The 27,420-nt window shown below is 34.9% G+C and overlaps 1 protein-coding gene across 3 annotated transcripts; it reads right to left on the bottom strand.

Annotated features, from left to right (window-relative positions):
- Window positions 1-811: 811 nt before the first annotated feature.
- beta-Man (beta-mannosidase) lies at window positions 812-24,667 on the bottom strand. 3 transcript variants are annotated; one of them, XM_089641024.1, is made up of 13 exons: window positions 24,549-24,615; window positions 24,292-24,456; window positions 17,684-17,830; window positions 17,453-17,601; window positions 16,787-16,980; window positions 15,337-15,601; window positions 10,151-10,304; window positions 8,019-8,129; window positions 6,896-7,070; window positions 6,078-6,657; window positions 5,847-5,976; window positions 5,281-5,672; window positions 812-4,109 (listed from the first exon to the last, which is right to left on the bottom strand). In XM_089641024.1, exons 2-13 carry the CDS (start codon window positions 24,437-24,439, stop codon window positions 3,846-3,848), a joined length of 2,709 nt encoding a protein of 902 aa, XP_089497150.1. In that variant the 5' UTR covers window positions 24,440-24,456; window positions 24,549-24,615; the 3' UTR covers window positions 812-3,845. The 3 variants fall into 3 exon arrangements, with proteins under 3 accessions (XP_089497150.1, XP_089497151.1, XP_089497149.1); XM_089641025.1 differs by lacking the exon at window positions 24,549-24,615 and adding an exon at window positions 22,057-22,179 and having other exon boundaries at window positions 24,292-24,369; XM_089641023.1 differs by having other exon boundaries at window positions 24,292-24,667.
- Window positions 24,668-27,420: the final 2,753 nt, after the last annotated feature.

Here is a 27,420-nt window from a genome sequence, read left to right as displayed (position 1 = left end):
CCCTGTCCGCGAAGGCCTTCAGCAATAATTGATTGTTTTAATTAATTATAATAAGTACTTGAATCATTTGCAAATTTGCTTTCTTCTTTCGTATGGTGAGGAGGTCAGAGGGGAACATCTAGGTCAGTGAGCCAGGCATCGCCCTATGGACCTCATCAATCCCGCCGGGGAATGAATGCAGCGGGCATTCGTTGACCACATGTTCGGTGGTCTGCACCCACCGCATTCACACATCGCTGACTCATTAAGGCCCCACTGCTTTTTACTAAAAGATTATGACAGCACATCACGTTCTTAATTCTAAGCAGCAAAAACTCTAAATGTCTTTCACATCATGAATTTTGCACAGCTTTTTCAGTCCTAAATTCCAAGATTAATGTAACTGTTTTCAGTTCCTAAACTCTAATTTCCACTACGAATTTTTCCATCCTTTTTATTGTAAACAAAATTCCCAACAATTTATAACAAGACCCCATATTTTTCAAATGTTCAATCAGAAAAGGGCCTTTAAGCTTGGGCAAAGTCGGATAGTGAAACTAGGACATTTAAATACCAAAACTAAGACAGTTAAATCTTAATATGTATTTGTCAATTAATTGAATGAAACCAATCTCGTATTAACTTACTAAACCTATAAACTAACTCAATATAATGTTAATAATATTGACCATGACTATATTTTAAAATTATATATTTTTGTGATAGAAATGGGGTAATTTATGCTATGCTCTGAAAGAATCTTTGGTTTCCATTTATTATCTGATAATAAAATGTTTTGCATGTAACATTTATATTGGTTCACCATTATGCATTTAAATTTATTTTATTGAATAATGTTTGTTAGCAATAAATTGAATCCTTCTTTCCCAATTGTCGTTTTTGTGCCAATTTATAACACAAACAAATTATTGTTAATTAATTTTTTCTGTGATTTCAACTTTTTTATTTAATTATGATTTTTTTTTACACAATTTACGTAATCTTTTTTTATTTTGAATGGAAGAGATATATATTGATATTATATGAAAATATATATTTTTAAAATTTTTTATATGAATATTATTTTTATCTATGTGAGTGCGATGTAAACGCAAATAGCCTACCGATATGCTACTCTTTAAAGCTAGTTTCCGCACACCGCGCCACCCGAATTATACTGAACTTGATCTATTTTTCACGTAGAGCCATGGAAATAATACAATGTCAAGTGACTCAAGCGATGAAGACAATATTCTTCGTTTTTATTATTATTAAAGCAGAAAAAATGATCATAAGAATGATGTCAAATTGACTTTTTTCATAACCTCAATCCCCGCCTTCTCTGTTAAATCCTTTCTTACAAATTTCTGTTAATTATAGTTATATAAACATGAATATTTTCCCACCTCCAGAACAAATTTAAATTTTAAATCTAGCTCTGACACCATTTCTGTCAAACCAGGGTATCGATTCTTCAATCCAGGGCGCTCGCAATCGCTGTGGAAAGTACATACATTGGTAAACATTCTTATTCTTGAATCTCGTCGAAGGTACATAATCACATACGCCAAATGTCAAAATTCATTCCGTACGAACAACAAGTGGGTCGAACCACCAGTTGTTCGAGTGGAATGACTTCGTCGAGAATCAAGGCCCTGTAGTAGATACATATGCAACTAGCGTAGTGTGCTACCAGCACTGTCAGTAGCGCGCAACTGATGATTGTTCCGTTGTCGACACGTCGCGTTGAATACTGACACTACCAAAATAGGTGGATTCTCACAAGCGACGCGTAAGCTACGCACACAAAATTGTAGTCGCTTGTAAGTATCTCCGTTTACGAAAGGCCTAAAGGTTTTTTGCAAAGCAATTCTGCAGAATATTATAATAGTAAGTGATTTTATTCAGGCATATTAAATTATTACTTGAAACAGGTTATGCATTTGCTTTTTTGAAAAGTTCATATATATAATTTTTTAAACTTTTTATGCTGAATGTTATATTATATATGTACCATGTTATTGTTATGTACTCTCATTCACCATATGATGAAATGTCAAATTCCTAGTCAATGTAAAACGTGTTCCTTATGTAAAAGGAAATATAATATTATTTCATATTAAGGGGTACCATTAGTGAAAATAGTGACGCACAGCTAGTGTAGGATATACATACAGTACACAATAACATGAGGCGTCTTGAAACAAGAGAGCACTCTCCACTTCTGTTCATTTTGACTAAAACGCAATAAATGTTTTTTTTGTAGTTTCCCACACTTGATTATAAAATATAATTTTTGTTAGTAAGTGTTTTTATAAGTTACACTCTGTTTATATTTGATTAATTGTATCATAATAATTAATATTTATTTTCAATTGACGGATGGAGATTGCCGCTTTTGTTGTGCAGAGATTGGATGCTGCTAGTTTTGTTCCAAATACATGTAGATTTTGCCAGTATTGTTGGGAACTGTAAACACCATTTTTTTTAGGTTCATTTTTTGTATGGTGCGGCCATGTTTAATATTATATTTCTGGCTCTCTGATTGGCCCAAACAAATACAGCCGTTTTTGTTCTGTAACCTAAAGGAGATTGCCTTTGTTGTAGTTGAACTAAATACAACAAAGCCTTATACACATTATGCACCCATATTTTGGGCGTGGCGTATACGTATTATATGTTGGGGTGACACACTACGCTATAATCTTACTCAGATCAATTGGGGAACTACCGTCGAAAATCATTTCTTTGTATGGGATCTGTCGCTTTGACAGATGACAGCTGCGTAATTATGGCGCTCTGTAAATTGTTCTGACCCGTTCTCCTGCCGTAGGTAGTAGAGGGGATCGCATAATTTTAAAATATAGCCTCACAACACATCATCTTTTTAGGTGTGACAGATCTGTATGGGATTGTATGGCGAGCAATATGGAGTTATATAAAACGATTTTAACTTATGGCTTATTCTGTCACCCTCTTTATTCAAAAATGTATGGGATTCTGTCATTTTTGCTCCGAAACCTTTGCAGCTGTCGATAGTATTTTTGTTTCTCTATCGATCTTCAAATATCACTCATTTTAGACCAATGGTGGAGATTGCTGTCTTTGTTTTCATATGCATCTATATATATATTTTTTTATTAATTGCCGGAAACCCGGGCGTTTATTGCAATTACATGATCAATATTACAAATGTGAAAGTAACCCGCCTCACTAGAAGATTTCTGTTCTGAGGCGGGTACATAATAATGTTGTATAATTGGATTTTTTTACACAGTTTTTGTGTTTTTTTATGCATATTTATTTTTTATGGATGGAAATCTGTGATCTTTGTGTTGTGAGTTACGTACCTGCTGTAAATTATTTGACATTTAATTTAAAGCTAACATTTAACATCACCAAATTATATTGATGAAATGTGATACGTCAACAGATACGGTCAGCTGATGTTGTACCAAATACAAAAGTAATTCGAATAGCATTGAAATAAATTAATGAACAGATTAAGATTACTATGGCTTCAATATATTATTGTATTTCACAAAGTATAGTAAGTAGATTACACTTAAAGGAAAGCTGATTAATGTTTGAATATACCAAGAGGACAAAGGGATAATTATATTTATGTTTTATTTTCATATTAGGAGTTATCATTTGTTTATTTTTTACATTATAATTACGCTTGTATTAAAAAAATGCTTTTATTTTCACTCACGTACTTATAAAAAACTTTTAAATGCATAAATAAAAAAAGACACAAATATGAATTAAATTGTTTTACTTTTACAATATGGTAACGATGTGGTAAAGTGTGTTAGTTTTTCACTTGTAAACTTTTCTTAGCACAAAATGATAATTATTTATTCTCATTCAACTTGTTTTACTTCGTAATGTTTGGAGAAATGTTTTGGATCGTAGATCTTTAGTTGAAGGTTCTTCAGTTTGGAGAGGTTCTTTCTGTTGACGACGTAGAGCTTCAGTCTCTTTTCCTTGTCGGACATAATGAAGCCATTTTCCGAGAGGAAGCCAACGTCATGCTCAATCTGCAGCCACAAAAAGAGCCCCACACCGTCGGTTCTGACTATCACGTCGTACACTGGACCGTCTCCGCTGACATTGAGAATTTCATACTGCAAACAAATTTATTTATTACTAACTGTACCCCGGCACGCGTTGATGTGCTGTTTTTCAAAAACGCATATTATAATATAATATAAAAACACATGCATATTCAAATGCAGCGTTGTGTCAAAATTTCAAAGCAATCCGTGAAGAACTTTCGGAGATTTAAGATTTTGAACAAATGAACATTTACATTTTTATTTATAAAGATGTATTTTATCTTTGACATGCATGAAATCATTTGTTTAATTAAAAAAAAAGTTAAATAAAATTCGATTTCTTAACCTCTCAGACAAAGACTTTTATTTACTGTGTGTTCCTTTGAGAACTGTCAAAACGTGATAATTTTTGTGTTATTTACGAGTTTTGCTAAAAGCTTCATAACTCACGTTTTGGGAAACGTAGCCTCATTCTAAAAAATGTTTTGGAAAGATTATGAAATCCACTATCGCATTGTGTTGTAATACGTAAATATTTGCGTTTCTAAATATACATTTTATGAAAACGTCAAAAATATGTAAAAATCGCTGACCATTATTTCAAAGCCGTGAAAAATGTACTTTTTTCTGAGTATCATAAAGAAATAACACTTTATATATTGAAGAAATATAATTAAAAACTATTAGTCACCTCAAAATATTAACCGTCCAAACTAAAATATTTTTAATAAATTATTTAGAAACGCTATAAATTATGAACGAACAAGATGACAGATCCAATCGGTTTAGATAATGCACCTCTACGTTCCATAGATATTCTTGAATACAGACGCGTAGCGTTATTCATTATCGATACTCTGTTTTTTAAATCATGGCAATCCGTATACTAGTGATGGAAATAAATCGATTTTTGTAAAATCTCGCGCATTTACGTGAAAAGACGTTCTAATGTCTTGACCGCTATTATCATATTTACGTCTTTTGACGTTCTAATGTTCTGAGTGGTTAAGGTAAAAGTATAAAAATTTATTTCCTTAGTAGGTTCTTAGTTGGTTTGCTATAAAATTGTCTGTCAATGGCTACATGATAGTTTAACATTGATTGTAAGTCGTAAAAACCTAACTAAACTTTAAAATCATTCGTTATTTAAATAATTCATGATATTTTAGAGATTATTAAACTGATATTAGTGATTTTATTAAAGGTTCAATTTTCTGAAGATAAAAAAAATAATAGTTACCGTAACATTGGGAGCCTTGTATCCATCGATATCTTTTAATTTGACAGGGAAAATGTAGTTGTACGGACTTAAGAGGTTAGAATCAGCATCTTTCAGACTGAATCTATAGTAAATAAGCTTGCGCTCTGCAGCACCAGGTAATTCTATATCACTTCCAAACTTCTCCGCTGACAGGGGTTTGATATCGACCTGACTGGTTTGTGTGTCAACGGGGTTCATTGAGTCCCACTTAAACTGCTCTACCACCACAGTAGCATTCAGAATCGGCTGAAGATTATCGTTGATGATGTGAACTTCAATTTCATTTGTCAGCAATTGTCTCGGAGATATTAAGACTGGGCTGAAGAAATCCTTTCCATAATAATGCAGCATTTTCCAGTAACCGTTAAATTCTGGAATAAAGTGGTAAATTAATATTTTTGTTACATAACGGGTGGGAATACAAACTGCTACCAGCAGTGGATATTCGAAATAAGCTGTCAACATCGACTGCTGCAGCAGTCCGGGTATTCCCAGTCAAACAGCAGTGTTTGAACTATTTAGTAAAGCAGTTGATTGTAGCTCACCGATTCCTGACCACGATGGAGCTTGCCAGACGTCGTTGAGCTGCCAATACAAAGCTCCCATTGTCATCCAATCATCTCGGGACTGACGATAGAATTCTGTCTCTGTTTTATATGCCCATGCTTGAATTACCTAGTTTAATTATTTTAGTGTCAAAAAATTTCACATTGATAATCAATAGCAACAGAATATAAAATATTTTAGAAGTATAAAAGAAATTTTTTAATAAATACCTGAGTGTAGAATTGAAATATGGCCGTGTAATTGGAATCAACAATATCCAAAGGTCCAAACTGTTTGACAATTTGCACGAGCATATTGTTATAGTTATTAGATTCACTATGTTCCCTGTGCTGCATGAAGTAGCTATTTACATGGAGATCATTTGGATCATCAGTGGCTGTGCGGAGGGTTTCGAGGGAGGGAACAGATTGGAATCCGTACTCTGAACAGAAACGTGTTTTGGGATATGTGTCCATTGACCACAGATCCGATAGATAATTATAATAATGGTTGTCTCCAAATCTGGGGTCTCCCGGATTCTCAGCAATATAGCCTTCTTCTTCAGATTTGATACCGTTGCTTGGACTTGAGACAACATAGCTTCTCGTTGGGTCTATTTTTCTAACGACGGGGCGAATGCTATCAACGTAAAGCTTGATGTATTCCTCTTTGTAGTGGGTGAAGTTAGACTTGGTTTCGTACCAGTTGCCCCTCAGAGCAATTTCATTCTCATTGTTTCCTGCCCAGATGGCAATGCTGGGATGATGCTGCAGACGTTTAACAACCTGCTCCACCTCCTCTTGTACAGAACTGAAAGAATTCATAATATGTATATAGCTGATAGTAAATTAAATTTAGATCACAATCTATGATCATGTGAGGGGTCTGTCTCACTGGACATTACGGGGTTCCTTTAAATTGTAACAGGGGTCTCTTTAGAGGCGTCGCAACTGTAGATATTGTGGATATAGTGCAAACGATACCAATGTTCTCTAGTGTGTCTGTTCACTTAATCACATTTAAAAAAAAAGTAAGGTTAGGTTGGTACCTTAAGAACTTGGAGTTGGCTGGGTACATGCTGCAAGCAAACATTATGTCCTGCCAGACCAGGATGCCCAGTTCGTCACACTTTTGGTAGAAGTAATCTGACTCATACACCCCCCCTCCCCACACCCTTAGCATGTTCATGTGGATGACTTGCGCCGCCTCTAGGAGGTTGTCCACTGAAACAATCAAATTACTAGTGGTCAGATAATCAGACTACATTATTCTGAAACAATCAAATTACATAATGGTCAGACAATCAAACTTTATTATTCAGAAAAAATCAAATTATATAATGATAAGATAACCAAACCCCATCATTCAGAAACAATCAAATTATATAATGGTAAGATAATCCTCCATTATTCCAGTAAAATTACTTCTGGACATGTTTTACTGTCTTCAAGTAAGTTATACTAACAACTTAAAGACTACGCCGAGTAGTATAGTGGTGTCTATTATGTGCGCAAATTCCCCCACCAGAGATAACTCGGGTAAACTTTACCTGCAGAAGAGACTACTCCCGAATATACTGGGTGAAAATAAATACGATTTATGGTAGCTGCGTTGATTTAAAACACATATCTCACAATATCTGCAAATTGGGTAAAATCACTATGCAATGTTTTTAATAAACAAAAATGAATATTTTTACGATTTTTTTTTATTTCTTGGCCCACACTATGCACCATAATATCAACTTTCAGTCCCGAAATGACTTTTATGAAGGATATATATATTCGGTAAAAAAAAAATTATAAAAAAAAGTGTTTTTTTTTTAAATTAATTTTTTGCCATTTTTTTTATTTTTTAATGATTAATGAAGGGGTTAACCACAAAGAAGAAAACTTCTTTGGACGTCTCACTTAAAACTCGGGAATGGTGAGCTCTAGTGTTATGAAATTAGCACAGCTCTTTCTGTCCAAGATGTCCAGGTCAATGAAATTAATTTCAGCTTGAAGCGTAATTTTCATCATGGTGCTTTAAAATATTTATTTGTTCGACACAAAATGAGAAACCATCTAAATTGTTCAATAAGATCAAAGTGCGTTAAAACTTGGACAAATCTTAGATGTAACTAAATATTAGTTAGTAATGTAGAAATGTTTGTGAAATCACAATCTTACCCATGTCTTCTTCGTAGCCATGTTCGGGAAGGATTTTGCCAGGAATCCAGTTGGATCCTTTCATGAAGAGAGGATGTCCATTTATCTTGAAGTAAAATGTCAGCCCATTATCTAAAAAAAATGTGTTATGATGTCAAACACTTATTGATGAAGGCAATTAAATGATATTATCTTCAAATTTTATGACGCAACTAGATGACCCGGCAAACGTTGTTCTGCCATATAAATTATTTATAGTGAATATTTCGGTTGTTAAATAAAAAATAACGAATGTATTGTAAGTGTGTGGGGATGGTATCTATGGCAGAAAGATGAATGGAGCACTGAAGACGATGACCGCCGATAAAAACAAAAAAACGCTAACCATTCATTTACTTAATTCAATGTGTTTCATTAAAGTAACAAACATATTCATTGTTCGATCTTTTAAAAGTTAAATGAAAAGTGAAAAAAAATCTATATATTATATTTTATTCTAAATTAGGAAAATGAAACAAAGAAAATCAATATTAATTTCGAAGAGCAATTGAGTGTAGAAAATTTTTTGTCAGTCCGTCTTTAGCTACCACAAATAAGCTCGATGGTTTGCCCACGCGAGAACATGCCAATTATAATTGTGTGCCGAAATTTAAGCAAAAAAAAAAGAAATTGATTTCGTTCAGCTCGTTCCTCTTGAGATTGAGATTTACCCAATTGCGACATGCACAAATTCGGAATCTTGTTGGATTTGAATGTCTGTTCTTTCTGCTCTACTATTTTGCATGTTTGTTGTTTTATTCGTTCGACGGCACAAAATGGGCCCCCTTGCGTCTTGCCGGCATTGTTCACTGTAATACACCTACACAAATAGATAAATTAAAATAAATCGTACAAAATTATGCACGCACTGCGTTGTGATACATAACAAATGCCAAATGAAATATCAAAATATCGCGACGCTGCTTCTCGTGATGGACTTGCGCATGTGTGGATGAATGTTCGATGAGGCGAACGCAGCGCCATCTGTTATTCAACAACTTAAATAATTTCATTCTGTTTGAATACATTCTGAAATAAATTCTTCTTATTATTATTATTATTAAAAACGGATCTAGGGTAGTGTTGGGTAGGGCATGATATCAGAATGAGTTTGTATGAGGCACTCAAATACTGAAATGAGGTGTCCTATCTCAAGTGAAGTGCGGGGTTGCAATATCTTCACATCCGAAGGGGGATGGGGGTGGGTGGCTATAAAATATCGGAGAAAAATTTGCTAAGCACCAAACACGTCATATGAATGAATATATTACAGTTATGTAAGTAGTGCTGCATCCCTCAACTGGCTTCAGCCGATTGGGAGCAGTTTGGACTCTTGTGCGGTATTCACATAATAAAAATTAAAAACCCTGACCTACCCCCCTTCACATTGCCCCCTGCACACATCCACCACACCCCCTCGAGCTACCACCTATCCCCACTCATTTCAACTCTCCCTAAACGCCCACCCTCCTTCTGAAATTTGCGCAGTATTCACAAAATAATAAAAAATTAAAACCCATCCCGATCAAACCCCCCTCCCCCTGCACGTTGTCCACCTCACCACCCCCACCCCCGTGAAATGTAGTGATGTAGTGCCAATACACCAACCACCTCACCACCTCTTTTGTAGTAATACAAAGAAAAAGAGGTGGGATAAATACATTTTTCGAGGTGGCGGGACATTTTGCGTTTTGTATGGGACATTTGTAGAGCATCTTGTTTGAGGTACTCAACAATAATCTGGGGGGTAAAGCTGTATCTTTTGCGTTTGCATTTTGTGTTGTGTGTGGGAGCCATGGAATAGAGAATAATTTTATTTGATCATTGACGGGAGCGAATGCAATATCATTTCTCTACTTGGAACGAATTGAAGTGAATTCAAACTCGAATAGAAATCGCTTTCACATGGACTTCGCCTCTACGCGTTACTCTAGCGCAAAAGATATAGACTCACCCCCCTCATTGACATAATGTTTCAGGTACAATTCAGGAAAGTGTTCAAATCCTGCAACAGATACAGACATAATATGCATATTTTGGTATTAGCTCTGCTTGATAAAGGGTTATGTTCAGTGATGTTTACAGTTCCATAAAAAATAATATTTATAACTCACTGTAATCCTCTTGAATGAGCTCGAGAGTTCGGAAACCAGTTTTGATTGTTTTATAGAAATATTCATCGACAAATTGAGTACTTTGGAAGGTAACTGTCACATTATACAGGGCCTGTTCTCCATATCCATTAGGCCACCATCTTTTCGCGTCTGCCTAAAAAAAATTTTTAAATTCTTTTTAGTAACTAAAGCACAGTTATAGATGAGTCAGTGATGTACAACCTTTTAACCCTTACAGTGCCAAAAGGCGCCGTGGCGCTCATAGGTAGGTGTGTGAAAAATGCTAGCGTCGCGGTAGCGCTCGTTTCGACAGTTCACTTTTGGCGCGCATCAGTGACGGTCGTGTTCCCGCGTTCATATTTCTTCTTCTTCTTTATGTGCCGTATCAGGTCCCCCCGACGTTGGCGATCACTCTTGAAAATGTCTCTTTGTCTTGCGCTGCCCGGAATAGCTCCTCCACACTTCTAATGCCGGTCCACTCTCGTATGTTTCGCAGCCAAGACATTTGTCTCCTACCAGGCCCTCTGCGACCCTCTATCTTGCCTTTCAAAATTAACTGGAGCAAGTGATACTTCTCCCCTCGAAGTACATGACCCAGATATGAAATTTTCCTGATTTTTATTAATCTAAGCAGTTCTCTCTCTGCTCTAGCCCGCCTGAGAATTTCTGTGTTGGTGATCATGTCGGTCCATGGTACTTTGAGTATTCTCCGGTGAAGCCACATTTCAAAAGCCTCTAACCTGTTCATGGTATTTACTTTCAAGGTCCATGTTTCACATCCATACAACAAGACCGACCACACATAACATTTTAGCATTCTCTGCCTTAGTTTTAAGCTGATATTATCATTGCAGAAGAGGGATTTCATTTTAATGAACGCAGTTCTTGCTGCTTCAATTCTGCACCTAACCTCTACATCTGGGTCAAGAGTCTCCGTGAGAATACTGCCGAGGTATCTAAATCTTTCGACCTTTTCGACATTGCAACCATTTAACTGTATCACTGATTCAGAGTGATCTAGTCGTCCAAAAGTCATCCATTTTGTTTTATTGACGTTGATTGTTAGGCCCAGTTGCTCACCAGCATTATTAACAAGATTTAATAGGTCTTGGAGGTCATCGAAACAGTCAGCTAGTAATACAGTATCATCTGCGTATCTTATGTTATTAATGACAACTCCGTTGATCTTAAGACCCTTCTCAGTATTACTTAGGGCTCTTTTAAAGACATAGTTGGAATAGAGATTAAACAATAGTGGCGACAGGATACAGCCTTGTCGTACTCCACGCTGAATGGCAATTGCATTAGATCTCTCATTCCCATGTCTTATTTCTGCTGTTTGGAACCAATACAGGTTTTTTATGAAATTCTGGTCTTTGGTGTCAACGTTACAATCCGCAAGCATTTTCATTAGGTCAGCATGTTTTACCCTGTCAAATGCCTTTTCGTAGTCAATAAAACAGGCAAAAACTTCCTTTCTTTGGTCACGACACTTTTGCAATAGTACATCGATAGACAATAATGCCTCACGCGTCCCAAACGCATTTTTGAAGCCAAACTGGGTGTCATCCAAGTCCTGCTCGCACTTATTGCGTATCCTGGCATGTATTATTTTGAGGAATAATTTAAGGACATGACTCATCAGGCTTATTAATCGATAGTCACTGCACTTCTTAGGGTATTGTTTTTTAGGCAATGTCACGAAGGTGGATTTTAGCCAATCTTGGGGTATATTCCCTGTGTCGTATATAGAATTAAATAACCTCAACAGGTAGTCAACATTTTCATCATTAAAGAGCTTCAACACCTCAACTGGAATATCGTCTGGTCCGCACGCTTTTCTATTGTCTGAAGTCTTTATCGCATGAAGAATTTCTGATTTTAAAATCGATGGTCCATGCAATTGATCATTGGGAATATTAATGTCAGGTCTAATATCTTTGAATGTATCATGAATATACTTTTCCCATGTTTGTAAAATATCTTTTTCATCCAATATTAATTTATTGGAATCGTCAACTAAACATGATGGAGTAATTCTTCTAGAAGTGCCTGTAATTTCCTTTAATTTTTTGTGAAGTTTGAATGCATTGTGACTACGACTGTACGATTCTAGTTCTTCACACTGTGACTTCATCCATTCTTCTTTGGCTTTTTTAATTTCACGTCTAATCATTCTTTGTAAGTTTTTATATTGTGTCTCATTATGTTTGTGTTTACGTCTCTCATCCATTAAGTTCAAAATGTGGTCAGTCATCCAATTCTTTTTTCTAATTTGCTTATCAACTTTCAAATTTGCATCACAAGTTTCACGTATAACTGACTTAAGGTTATCCCATTGTGTTTGTATTTCTATCGATGGATCACAAGGGAGTAGCCTAATTCATAGTTCATATTTATATTCATTAAATTAAATTTATTCAATCACAGTTTTTTCTATGAACACGGTTATTATTATTTTTTTTTACATTCCTAATTTTGATTTCAGAATGTCGAACATGAGTGAAAGTTCAGATATAGATGTTGAAATGACGGAACAATTTGAAATCTACGTTAGTGATTATGAGAGCGATAGCGGAAGTGATATTGTGGATCCTGTCAATCGGAGGTTGCGTGTTATTAGTGACAGCAAAGATAGTGAAATGAGCTTGAAAATGTGACACAATCAAATACGCAATTCTTGGAACTACCGCCAAATGCTACGTTTGCAAAACAAACTCAGTATTCGTTTCTCGAAGTATGTGGACCCAAGCATACTCCTCGAAGCGACGCAGCCCCCCTGGAGTATTTCAATTTATTTTTTACCGAGTCTTTGTATACCAAAATGGTTATCGAAACTAATCGGTATGCTTCGCAATTTTTTGAATCGCATCCAAATTTGAAACCTCAATCGGACACTAAATTTTGAAAGCCTTGCACAATACCAGAGATGGAAGCATTTGTTGCGGTAATCCTGGAAATGGTTATCACAAGAAGGCCTACTATTTCTTCTTACTAGAATAAAAACTAGGAAATTACGAGACAGAAAATCAAGCTTAATCAAGTTATGAAGGACTGCACAGTGTTTGTGTAGGAAAACACAATTGTTTTCTATAATTTCCTTGTCAATAAATATGTAGTATTCAATTTCTGTGCTTTTATTATCATAGTTTGAAACCTTCTGAAGAGAATGTTGAAAAAAATATGAAAATTATAATGTGTAACAGATTTCTGGAAATTTATTGGGTTCTTGGGGTGCTCTTCAAATTTTATTCAATACCAGCTGTACCCCACCATGCGTTGCTGTGGCTCATTCTGTTTGTGCAGATAGAGAAACAATGGCGCGTTTTGCTCTTAAGTCCAGCAGATGGTGCTGTTTTTAAACAAAGCATGTTTTTTACTGTCACCGGTGACATCTATATATATAATATGGGTATATAAAAACATATGCGCATTCGAATGCAACATTCTGTCAAGATTTCAAAGCAATCGGCGAAGAACTTTCAATGATTTATGATTTTGAAAAAAACAAACATTTTTATTTATATAGAAGATATAAATAATTGTATGGTGTCTTCAGATAATTCTGCCTCGTCGAAGATTTCCGCGGCATTGCTAGGTTATTTGCTTTGATTTTTGATGATATTATTATTGGTTGGTAATTATTATTTTTAGATTAACTGAAATTTAGGGAGTGCGCAGCTCCAACACTCCTCAGAGATAGACGCCACTGGACACGAGGAATGTTTCGTGGGAGAAGTCCATGCGAACGCTATTTCATTGCACTTCATGGAGTGAATTCAATGTCAAACTAATTGAATCGCATTCGTATGAAATTCGCTCAAGATCTCTCAAAATTATATGATATATTATTATACGAAAGAATAATAATATTATGTACCTACGAGGGGGCGTAATTAAGTTTGCGGAATGGGTAGGTAGGTGATTAGTGGGGGTGTCACTGAATTAGGTACTAATTGAGCAACTCATTATTAGTATAAATACTGGGTTTTATCGTAATTAGGTCATTAGTCTTTGAGCTATCGTCGATCAAACAAGTCAATCAAGGGGAGAATTGGGAATATGGAGAAAATCGGGTTCCGCGCTGTTATACAAATTCCTTACCAAGCAAGGAAAATCAGTTCAGATCATACTGGGAGAGATGTCATCCGTTTACGGGGACTCTTGTCCAAGTAAAAATATGGTTTACAAGTGGCATACCCTCTTTAAACAAGGCAGGGAGTCGCTTGAAGACGACCCATAGCCAGGAAGACTTATCGAGGTGACCACTCCGGAAATTATTCAATAAGTCGAAACATTAATAACAGAAGATGCCCGACTAAAGAAGAAATAGCTCGCAAAAATGGTTGGAGTATCAGATACAACCATTTTAAAAATTCTTCACAACCATCTTGGCATGACAAAAGTCAGCGCAAGATGGGTGCCGAGAATGCTTACGCCGCCTCGAAAACAACAGCGCGTGGAGTGTTCTCGTGCATTTTTGGACCTCTGTAGGGAATACAAAGATGGAGTGTTGGCTCAAATTGTTACTGGTGATGAAACTTGGGTTCATCATTATGAACTTGAGTCTAAACAGGACTCTAAGCAGTGGCACAAGAAAGGCACACCACCACCCAAAAAGTTTAAGGTGTCACAATCGGCTGGGAAAATCATGGCGACAGTCTTTTGAGACTCAGAAGGAATCCTGTTGATCGATTACAAAGATAAAAGTGTTTCCATAACCGGAGTTTACTACGCTTCAATTCTAGAGCAATTAAAGGAAGCCATCAAGGAGAAAAGAAGGGGAAAATTTACCCGACAACTGTTCACAAGAGCAGTGTTGCGATGGCTGCCCTGCAGAAGAAGGGCTTCCAAATTTTGCCACATCCACCCTACAGTCCTGACCTAGCTCCCAGTGATTATTACCTTTTTCCAAACTTGAAAAAAGAACTTTGTGGGGAAAAGTTTTCAAGTGATGAAGAAGTGAAAGTGTTTTTTTTTTGAGGATATACATAAGTTAATTAAAAGATCCGAAAAATGTATTAGGATAGCTGGTGAATATATTGAAAAGGAAAAATAAATTTGGATTTTTATTTCCACTCCTTTCCCCCCCATTCCGCGAACTTAAAAACGTTCCCTCGTAGCAGTGTTTTTTTACCACAACCTTTCACAGCAAAAAATAAATCATTTTTACATCTTATACTTACATTGCTTATTATAATACTCAGCTCTTTCTCCAAGTCATCTCGCTTAAGAACATTATCCTTGACAAACTCATATGCCCTCAGAATAACTCCATTTTCCAGAGCTATTGAGGCTTGCAAGTGTCCCTCCAGATCACTGATTCTCCCAGAAACATCCAGAAAAACTTTCAGGGTCAAATTCCAGGATGCATCACTTTCTATGTATTTTGCATCAGTCAGTATATCCCTTATAACGGCGCTGTTGTACGCTTCTAGATTTACTGGTTTCCTAAAAAATTAATTGACAAAATCACTCAATACAAAATCCCATGATATTGATTTGAAAGAAAACTGATGTCAACAGTTTACATAAGACATTTCGATTCCTTTGTCTTATGTAAACTGAGAACACAACTTTAATATTGATAATTACATTATCTTCAATAATTACAAAAACTCTTTGTGGCATCATTTTAATTAAAATAAAATAAAAATCTTTGCTTAATCAAAAAGGATCCACATGTTTCAAAACCAATGGTTTCTCGTCGGGATAAATATGGTTCTCGTGATTCATTTTTGGGGTGTTATGCCTTGTTGCGCTACCTCCTTCTTTAGCCAACGTTTCGGACAGCATTACAGTGTCCATCATCAGGGCAGATGTGATGCGATGATGGACACTGTAATGCTATCCGAAATGTTGGTTAAAGAAAAAGGTAGCGCAACACGGCATAATACCCCAAAAAAATCACTATAATACTTTTGGCTGTGAAAATCTCAAATAATATAAATATGGTGTTGCAAAGTTATTTATTTCATTTAAATTGATAATAATATGTTCAAGAATATGTTTGATCAATTTCACCTAAAGTAAAAGCGTACTTGTGGCACACGGACACGCCCACAATACATTTATCGGTTTATCTCTTCAGTGTATAAATTTAATTACATTTATAACAATATTACACCACTATGTGAGGAAAGTAAGATATTATGCAATGGGCATAATTATTATATATTTTAAGGCAAATCTCAATCAGCGATGGAGATAAACTAATCTTAAATACAATACAATTGAACATAAAAAGATATAACGTCCGACAACAGTTGAGTTATCTTAAAGATGCAGCACAAACTTATTGATATAAATAATTAATGATGTCACTGTAAACAAACGATAAACATCAGGATGTACTTAAATTTATTCCAGTGAGGGTGGCTTACTAAAAATTATTTTTATCGAGGCGTTGTGGACGTGTTGGTTGAAGTTTAGAGCAAGAATTATTTTTCTTTACTCTAAAATAGTTTGATAATTTCCACAAGACATGGACGTGTTGGTTGAAGTTTAGAGCAAGAATTATTTTTCTTTACTCTAAAATAGTTTGATAATTTCCACAAGACATCAATCAATTCCAATTTTCAAAAGTTCTCACCCTCACTCACAAAGGAAATTATTATGTTGTATAATAATATTTACCAAATTCCAACAGAGGGAAAAGCTGGGCCCCAGTCCCACGAAAATGATGCCTGCATTTTCCTCAGTTGATTGGCGTGGCACTCCCCATTGTAGTACGAGGGAACACACTCCGGAGGAATCATCTCCTTTTCCGATAGTGAGGCAGCCTTAAGCACCGGAGACTCAAACATGATGGCCACCTCATTTACACCTTCCTAAAGAAACAACTGAATTTTATCAATTTAAATATAACAGTCTAAAAATAAAGATCATACTTTACTTCCACCACTGTTCAGGTTTGGCAACTATGCTATAGCTAGACCGCAAGCAAAAGAAAGTGCGTCTGCATGTCTCTTGCCATGCGCGGAAAGGGCGTGATTTATTAGTGATCGCTTGCGTTAGTTGGTGGCTTTCCACGTTGCAATCGCTTCTCGCACTGCGCTTCATTAGCTACGTAACAGTTTTCCATTTGTGGTCGAACAGGTTTATAGTATGGTGTTTTGAAACATTATTTAGGTTTTCTAAAATTATGCAATGTCGTAGGTCCATTGGCCTATGATCTGAATGCTTACCGGAGCTGTGAAGACCATCTCCTAATCATTAATAGGAGCAGCGATTGGTTTAATAATATTTAATCACATCTCTATATCGTAACAAGATTAAATTAATTTGACAAGTCACACAAACCTGTAGATATTGTTTTATGTTGAATTTGAATCTCATAAACATGTTTTCCGTCAATCCAACTAGATTGTCATTGATAAAAATATATGCAATTGTGTCGAGACCATCGAATACAAGGTCCACAGTTGCCTTCTCCAAAATTTCACTGGAAACTGAAATTAATAAAATATAATATGTATTAAAACTGTGACAAACTAATGGTAAAAAGATTAAAATAATTATAAAAATAGCTACCATTGAACGTTCTTTTGTAAAGCCAATCAATTTTGGAGACCCATCTTGTTTTAACGTCATTATCTTTGAAGTATACGTCGTCAATAATCCCGCTATTCATCAGGTCGGAATATATTCCACCCGGAACGGTTGCAGTGGTTTTAATACCTGGAAAAAGTTTTGTTAATTGAAGATAATATGTTATAAAAAATTCATTAAACTTCTGCTCGCTGCTTCTGATTGCTGATGCGAAATTTTTGCCTTGCGCCAGCTGATTCCATTTTTGTGATAACTTACTTGTTATTTTGCAAAATGATGTTTTATTAATAGAACAGTGTAAGTAGTAATTAAATTGTATATTTTTAAAAGTAGTATATTATATTCTACTTTAAGCAGTTTCCCCAGAAAAACTAGTACATAGATACGCTGGCGAACAAGAAGTCGTAAATTTAATATAACAAAATAAGGATGAAATAGCAGACAAAAACCCTGCATACCTACCGTCTGTTTTTGGTAGTCGAACAATTTCGACGTTTAATTGAAACCATATAAACATACAGGTGAAAAAAAGGAGCGGAAACATAAAATATAACCATTTATTCACTGAAGATTACTAATAACAGCCTTACTAAAAAACGTGGTGTAAATATAATGCGGAGCATAAGGTCAGAACAGTGAAAAATTTGACTTATTACAATGGCTTATGACTTTACCAAAACAAATATCTTATTCAACTTCATCTACAACGATAGTTGTTTTGTTGTCATGAATTTCGTTTTCAGATTAACCCTTACTAATAAACGTGGTGTAAATATATATATATATATATTTTTTTTTTTATTAAAGGAAAAGTACATGTAAGTAATAAGGTTTACAATTTACAATGACAATCTTTAATACTACTCTTCCAGAGAAGCATTCACTTGTGGTTGGAAGAGGAGTGTACATTATGTTATTGTAGATATACATATAGAATAAAGAGAAGTAGGAAAAAAATATTGTAAGTAAAATTTACTACTAGTAGCTATAATATATAAATAAAAATATGATGTTATTAGTTTCTGGGATAAAGACAATTATTTTTTATTTTTTTATTAATATGTATACTATATTTGGAGAACAAATTGCTTCTTAAGTAGAATATTTACTTTTCATTATTTTGATAGTTTATCTTTAAAATATATTTCAAAATGCTCAAAGCTTGGCTTTTGTCGTTTATGATTCTAATTTCCCCAGGGAGTTGATTGAAAAAAGTTCTTCCTTGGTATGCATAATAATTTTGTGCAAATGAAGTGTTTAATTTTGGACATGGAAAATGTATTTAAGTCGAGTGCGGTTTTCAGTTAGAAATTGGTACTTTTTTTTTCTTTTATGATTTGAATTAATGAATTTTTAATGTACAGATCTTTAAAAGGAGGTACTTGAAATTCTTCGAATAAGCGGTCTGTTGGGTAGTCCGAATGTTTTTTTTATATGATTTTAATAATTATTCTCTGCACGACTTCTATTGGAAGGAGGTTAGTTTTATATGCGGATCCCCAACTAATGATGGCATATTGTAAAGTTGATTGAACCAAAGCATAGTATATTAAATATAGGTTTTTTATCGACAAAAAATTTCTGATTCTTGAATATATATATTAGTTTTCTAATCTTTTTTACAACTTGATATATTTGGTCTTTCCATTTCAGATTTTTATCTATAATTATTCCTAGATATTTGATTGTGTTTGTTGTTTTTAATATTGAGCAGTTTGTGATACAATAATTTTTATCGTGTGTTTTGGAATTGTCATGTATGATAATGTCAAAGTGTTTAGGGGTGTCTTTTGATTATATTGCTAATGGAATGACAACTGTTTTATTGCTATTTAGTGACAGTAAATTAATGTCGAAGAAATTCTTAAGAGTGTTTATGTCTTCTGTGGCTTTTAGCGATACTTTTTCCCAAGTCTTTTCCTTTATTATTAGTACTGTATCATCGGCATATGAAGTAATATGTCCATGCAATGGTTGAAAGAAAATATCGTTAACATAATATATATTGTAAAAAGAATTGGTCCAAGCACTGTACCTTGCGGGATTCCAAAGTCTGATATTTCTTTATCACTATTAACCTGATTAATTTTTACGACTTGTGGGCGATTTTTTAAATAGTTGGTATTCCATTTAATCGAATTTTCTTTTATACCTATATTTTCCAATTTTCTCAGTAGAATTTCGTGGGATATGCTATCAAAAGCTTTTCTGAGATCAATAAAAATACCTACATATTTTTCGCCCTTATCTAATGATTCGTAAATGTGTGAAGTTACATTAGTAATAGAATCTTGTGTGCTTTGCTCCTTATTATAATGTAATATTAATATTATAATATTCAGAACAGTGATGAACTTGACTAATTACCATGGCGTTTGTTTGGTTAAAACGGTCTTAAACCATGCTGAATGCTGGCATTACCGCACCAAAATTAAACAGGCGAGTAAGAATCTAATTAGTAAGATGGTTAGTGTGCATTGGGGCTTTCTATCTTTAAATAGTATAAAACAAAGTCACTATCCGCATCTGTTTGTTTGTGCGCTTAGTTTTCTAAACCATGCAATAGAGTTTGATAGGGTTTTCACTATCATTTAGAAAATTTCGTCCAGAAGGTTTATATATATAATACATGGATATTATATTTATTGAAAGTAGAGAAAATTCGAGCAACGCCAGGTAAACGTCAGCTAGTCCAATTATAAATTTTAAAATAAAAATAATATTATAAAAAATTCATTTTTTTTAAATAATAATTAAATAAATTTTCAAATTATTATATTAAAAAATAGGAGTTGTAACAAATGTTTTATTTTTATTCGTCGGGTATTATACACAGATTGGATAAAACTAGAAATTTGAAGCTCCTTTTAAATAATATTTGATATTAATATCTCTGACTGTATTATTTATTTTTTATTTTTGGAGAGATTTTGGAATTAATTTCAATGATCAATAAATAGCTCAATCGAGCGTTTCTTGTAGACACAGATTCAAATCGACTTCCACAATTTCAATGTCTAATTTTGACACCAAAAAAGACACATTTTCTTCGACTGATTTTGACATGTCAGCAACCATTGAGATCATTGTTGTTTTGTTCAAATGCCCAACATTTAACAGTGAGTCTAAATTAATTTCTGCATAATCTTGATGGTCATTGTGCAACAGCTGGTACGAAGTAAATACACGAGTCCAACGTTAATTTATTCGACGAGCTGTGACTCTTTCAATTGAAGAGCAAAACCACTGTTTGAAAGAAATTGTTGTATTAGCTGACATAGCTAAAATTGAGAAGATAAATGTCTGCCTGAACAATACCGATGTAGTGATGTCACAATACTAAATACTGAATGTTCAGGCTCCAATAGAACTTTCCTTGCTTCTAAGAAACAGCACAATAAATAAAACCTACCCCAAAATCTTTATGACCTGTATCATACTGCCAATAAAATATATTCCCACATATGAACCAATGTTGTGAAATGAAGAACAATCCAATAAACCCAGAATTGAGACAAGCGCAGCACCGAGATTACGGTGCCGCAAAAGGTATTTGAGATGCCCGGGATCACGAGAACCGGGATCCCGGGATGGAAGCTCTTGTGCGCACCGATGACATTACATTATTGTCTCACAAAATGTGGTAAAAAGTAACAAACACTCTTATGCTACGTCCAGATCCTTGCGACAAGCTGCTTGTCGCAAGCTCAGGCAAGCTCTGGCAAGCGAATGGCTGGCGACCCCACACTTGCAAGCGCGCCAGTACATTTGCACTATTCGCAGCGCCCAAAGATGGCGGACGTCGAAGCAGCTGTTATCAGCTGTCATTTTTGCGCTAACCTATTTCTATTTTAAAGCGAAACAAAACGAAAGAAAGCGAAGAATTCGAAAGAGAAGATGGTGGATGATTAAAATCCATAGAAAGCGTACCAAATAATTCATTTAATATTCTAATTTTTGTTTATTAGTCCGTAAGTTGTACCAACGTGTGGATGCCACGCCAGCGTTTGCCGCAAGCGCTTGCCGCTTGGGCCAAAATATCCGACCTCGATCGGATCGGCGGCAAGCTCTCGCAAGCTCTTGCAAGCCTACGCAAGCCAAGCCACACGCGCGGCACCAGACGCTGGGACTTGTGGACGCTTGCAGAGGCTTGCCACGTATTTGGACGCGGCTTTATGTTTCCAGTAAATTCTTAATTCAAATGTTGTTCAAGTATGACAATGATAGAGACTCAAAGAATATGTGTGTTTGAACGAAATAAACAATAGGACAGGGCAGCATTTTTGTGTTTAAAATTTGAATTGAATACTACATTCTACATCACGGGTGTGACTGAGATGACAAAATAATCTTACCCGCGTACATTAAGATGAATAAGAGGAAAACTGTATGAGATGACCTACTGCTAGTAGGATGTCCTTTTTATACTTATATGTTGCTACTTTCGCTACCTCACTTTCTCTAATGGCGCTGAAAATCTGTGGGAAACAATAGAAAAAATTGTATTTTTATGATAATGTCTCATTTGCTTTTATTTACAAATAAAAAAATATTTCTTGGTGTTTTCTAGTGTTTGCTGAGTAATTTAATCACTTTCTCATCACACATCAGGCACTTTTTATGCAATTTAGTCAGAGGTAGCACACAACCTTAGGCGACACGTAACAGTTTAGTATTAAAACTACAAAATCGAAAGCACGACAAGTTAGGTTTCTTTTGCTTGCCACTTTGAGAGCTTTACAAGGCGTCTATATGTATTGTATCTTCATTGGTGTGCACTGATTAATTATGCACCCAGTTACAGTGCTAGTCTGTCATCATCATTATTATTAAATATATTTTTTAAAAGAAAGACAACCATTCCCGGGTTACGAATAACCTCACAATATTTTAAAAACTCCTACTACCACCACAGTAAGCAGAACATGTTGCTTGTGTCGTGATGGAGGACTTAGCCAGCGGAGGGATTGAACTCATGAAGCCTGGGTGGGAATCAGATGCAATGCCAACTAAGCCACTGACCGGTCATTTTAAAAACGTTTTGTTTTAGGGAGACATTTCTTTACTTCTTCATAAAAAGCCCTACTATAACGCCCTGTGATTGGTCGATGGGCTCTGAGAGAACTTAAGCCGCTATCTCACGGGCGGTCGGCCGCATGCATGAGAAAGCGGACAATTTTGTTAAAGGTTGCACTGCGTAAACTCAGTCACGCGTTACCCCTGCAGTATACAGATAATTTTAAAAAATTAATTTGTTTTGGAAATCTTATTAAATATTTAAAATAAATTGGGATTTGTTGATTTCATACCAACCTGAGTAGGATTGACCAAAACCGAGGTACTTGTGAAGTCACGTGTTTTCCGTCTGATTTTGATCGTTTTAGCCGGATTTGAAAAAAGCAAAAAAATCTTTCATATGTCGTCACGGGTCAGTGGTCACTAAGCCGAGTAACCGCCAAACTTCCCACCACGACCCTTACTTTCCATGTTTGTAGTTTTAAAAAAAGACACCGGAGTCCAAAATGTCATCTAAATTTTTTGCTACAAATTTAATAACCTCGGGAATCACTGGTTCAAATCAGGTACGTATTAACATCCTGTATAGATATCATGATATTGACTTATAGGTACCTAATTAGATGATGAATGCGAAAAATATGTATTTACCTATATTTATATTAATCAATATATATTATAAAAGAAAGTGTATAATGTTCATGCCACTAAAACTCAGACATGAGTCCCGGTACGATCAAGGGAGTGGGAGTGGGATGGGATCAACGGATATGGTGTGGTAGCCCTCTATCCTCCATCCATAAAGAAGGTTTCCTGTTTTACCTGAGGGGCGTGCTATTGAATATATGAGCGCTGGAAATTAGCCCTCTAGAAATTTCTAGAACTGTCCAGAACATTTGAGAGTATTCAAGAGCATTCCACAATATTTCAGAACATCCCACAACATTCTGGATTGTTCGGGAATAGTTTGGAACATTCGGGAACATCCCGGAACATCCCAGATCATAATGAACTAAAAACGGGATTACATGCCGTTTCCTATAAACTTTTAGTAAATTCGTAATCGTGACAATACATTGGTATCTCTAAATAGTATAAAACAAAGTCACTATCTGCTGTTTGTGCGCTTAGTTCTTCTAATCTATGCAACGGAGTTTTTTAGGGTGTTCACTGTCATTTAGAGAATTTCTTATATTATAATACATGGATATTATATTTATTAAAAGTAGAGAAAAGTCGTGCAACGCCGGGCAGACGTCAGCTAGTTTTAAATAAAATGAATGTAGAGTTTGCTAAATCGAACAATGCATAAAATCTAGCAATTTAGCGCGAAAAATCAAGGGACGGTATGCATTATTTTTGTTTTATCTCCAATATAAAACCAAAGGGGTGTGTTCACAAAAGCACTAAAAGTAGGTACCTATCCAAACATTTCTATCAAGATTCTAAAGGGAAAATTCAGATAAAACACGCAAATGAAAATGTTAACCAAACGACATTTCGGAGACTTTGAAAAATTTAGTGCAGATAACAAACGTTACAATGTTTATAAGAAAAGTTGGGACGTAACTTACTTCCATTTTTATTTTCAACGGTCCACCCACTTCCCACGGGGTTGTCAGAGTTCAAACTCAAAATATAATTGTTAGCCGGTTCGGCGCAACTCTTTGCTAAAGGACTGACGAAAGCAGTTATCGCCAATAAAATAAAGGCCCGCATCATCCACTTCTACTCTGAAACTGTTTTCACTGTTATAAAAAATTGTAACTTGCTTTACGTAAACATTTGACAGTTGTTTTTCAAGGAGGAAACCAATAAATAAACCACTCACAGGAAACCTTTTAAGTTCACTAGCAAGTCTAGAGACGTTCAACGAAAATCGCTACCGCCGAGCGTGATTGGTTTATTTATGCGACGAGCCTTCTCCAATTAACGAATGTTATCGCACTCTGAGATAAATAATATGATAATTGATTATTATGTAAATTCTTTACACTGAAATGTTAACTGATAACAACTAAATTGTCGCTGTTTATCGCAAGTTGCGATTCGCAACATATTTTTGACAGAATCATAAGTATTTTATTTATGGACATGTAATTGATTTAACTCAATGTAATTTATTTAAGACATTGATGTACTTTGCAATTAAAAATATCACCATAAATCATCATAGATACCAACGTTAGCGTCATGCAACTATGATATATTATGTAGGTTTAAAACATGTTATTAGGAGAAAAATAAAGATCGTGGTCAGAATACAAACGAAAATGTTACGTGTAGTAAATATCTACACATTTAGCAAATAAAAATAAATCTCGAGGATGTGGTCCCATAGGTACAGTAAGTAATCAAATATGTAGTTATTGATTTATTCAGTTAGTTCATGGTTTTAAATTTAACATAAAAAAAATAAAATTATGGAGTAGTAGAATAATTAGGAAAAAAGGTTGGTAGGTAGGTACCCACCCAATTGAAAAAATCGCGAGTGTTTAAAAATACTATAGAATAAAGAAGGAAAATATGGTGTCACAAAATAGGTAGGTAATTAATTATTTCTTATAGCACCCCAAATTTCGCCGGCTGTCACTGCTGGAAATGAATGTCGATTTATGCATAATGCGCGTAAAAGATTGAGAAGGAATTAATAAAATAAATGGTTTACACTATGGTTTACACAATCAGTTTAGCACTGAAAAACAGCGGAGAAAATTTAACTATTTACGGAATTGAATTTTATATTATTTTTCTCTTATTCCACTTCACTCTTAATACGCAATATTTCACTTTCAAATAAATGGATTTAGCTTTTTTAATTAAAAACATGATTTATTATGTCGGGGAGACGGAAAAATACGCACTTATAATTTTAATTTCGTTTATCAAGTCACTTACGTGATATGTCAATTAGTATGCGGCGCCGTTATAGTCGCAGCCGACGGCGACTATGTTCATATCAAGAGTTGGATTATTTTCATAATATCGTGTTAGAATTAAATCACAAACCAGTATATACAAACCTTGCGTAGCCCACAAACTACTTGAAAACTGGGATATAACTCTAAAGGGGACGCGAGCAGGCGTTATTAAAGGGGCAAGAAAATAACATGGGAAAAGGTAATTTGAAGTGTTTATTTTTGGTTTTCCCCAACATTTATAGTAACTTTTAGTAATAATATAACTAAATTCAAGTATTAATTCAAAGTAAACATTCCATATTTACCGTGAAGCGGAATTCGTAACCTTTACCAATTTTATAAACATTGTTTGTATAAATTTTTTAAATAGCGTTTTGAAAATTTCCAGGTAAATTTGTAGGTAATTTATTCAAGGAGCATGTATTACCTATACTTAAATTATTGTAGTATACTTAAAAGAGCGGCCAAACCAAAGTAACCTCAAAGATTTATGAATAAAAAGTTGAAAAATTTAAATCGGCAAAGTTGTTGAATTCCGCTGCATGTAAAGGCACTTTAAATAGAGACAACTATTTAGGTCAGGGGTTTAAGTAAATATGTATTTCCTAACCTTAAAACTTAACTTGGATTGAAATTTTTTTTTGCCATCTCCCACTACATAAATAGTTGTTTCTTGTAGTAATTGAGTTGAAACCAAGAGCTATTTATAATTTTTTGCGTATTAAGCACTAAGCGTGCAGCGGAATTCGACAAGTTTATCTTTAAATCAAACAATGCTGTTAACTCCTTTGGAACCTGGAGAACAGACTCAGCGTACCTACATTGTATTTGTGAATTAGAGATGGCAATCGGTGTATAAACAATGGATTGTCAATCAAATAAACAGCCATTCTTTGTACAGGATCAAGTAGGTTTATCAAGTATTTGAGCTCCAGTCTAGACGTGGCTCTATAGATGACTGAGATTTGTGTAGGGTTAGCAGCTAGTCATTATTGAATAATTTATTAGTCCTATAGGTACAATCCCAGTTTCTTGGAAGCCAGATCTATTCGGGATTACATGTGGAGTCCCGATTCTTCAGCTGGTCGAGATTCTTACTCCAAGCATTTCAATGAAGTCTTTGTCAGGGAGGATGCTCCCATCACATTACACCATCAGTTATTGAATTCCTTTGTCGCCGAGATCAGATACTGGGTTTAGCTGACCCTAACTCGCGAACTTTTTCTCTCAAAAATATCATAAATAAGATCCTGGGTAAAGAAAAGATACAGATCACAATTTTAGGTAAATATAAATATAAAATGCAGATCACGCTTCTCTTTTACCAGATTATAATAAATTTTCTACCCCCTACTGCAATAGCGGTGCACAAACTGCGGTAAACTTAGTTAATTGATGGCTTTATTTCTTATAAATTTACCGCTACCAGCGGTGTCCCCCAAGGCTCACATCTGGGACCAATTTTATTTTTGCTATTTGTGAACGATGTGCTCACTATATTCAACGATGTCGAAGTTTCAATGTTTGCGGATGATATGAAAATATACAAAGCTATAAGAAAATGTCAAACATTGTCAAATAACTTGTTTAAACTATTTGTTTGTGCCAAGAGAACTATCTACAATTAAATATAAACAAATGTCTAATTATGAGATTTCATAGAATAAAAAATCCAATTATTTATGATTACTTCAACAATGATGTAGTTCTAATCGCTGTAACCGAGATGAATGATTTAGGTGTAAACTTTGACCAAAAACTGAATTTTATAAACCTCCTCCT

Source organism: Hesperophylax consimilis, chromosome 16 (assembly GCF_061612785.1).
Source record: "Hesperophylax consimilis isolate HC1 chromosome 16, BYU_Hcon_1.0, whole genome shotgun sequence".
Taxonomy (NCBI): domain Eukaryota; kingdom Metazoa; phylum Arthropoda; class Insecta; order Trichoptera; family Limnephilidae; genus Hesperophylax; species Hesperophylax consimilis.
The sequence above is the reverse complement of the archived record's forward strand: the minus strand, read 5'-3'. Positions and strand labels throughout refer to the sequence as shown.

Bases quoted from the DNA above. Each gene is read 5' to 3' on its own strand.
- beta-Man (XM_089641023.1), bottom strand. From the start codon at position 24,439: ATGATGCGGGCCTTTATTTTATTGGCGATAACTGCTTTCGTCAGTCCT. The intron at 10,305-15,336 runs GTAAGTATAAGA...AATTTTTTTTAG, and splicing joins TGAGTATTATAATAAGCAAT to GCAGACGCGAAAAGATGGTG. The intron at 8,130-10,150 runs GTGAGTTATAAA...CATTTTTTTTAG, and splicing joins GCTCATTCAAGAGGATTACA to ATAATGGGCTGACATTTTAC.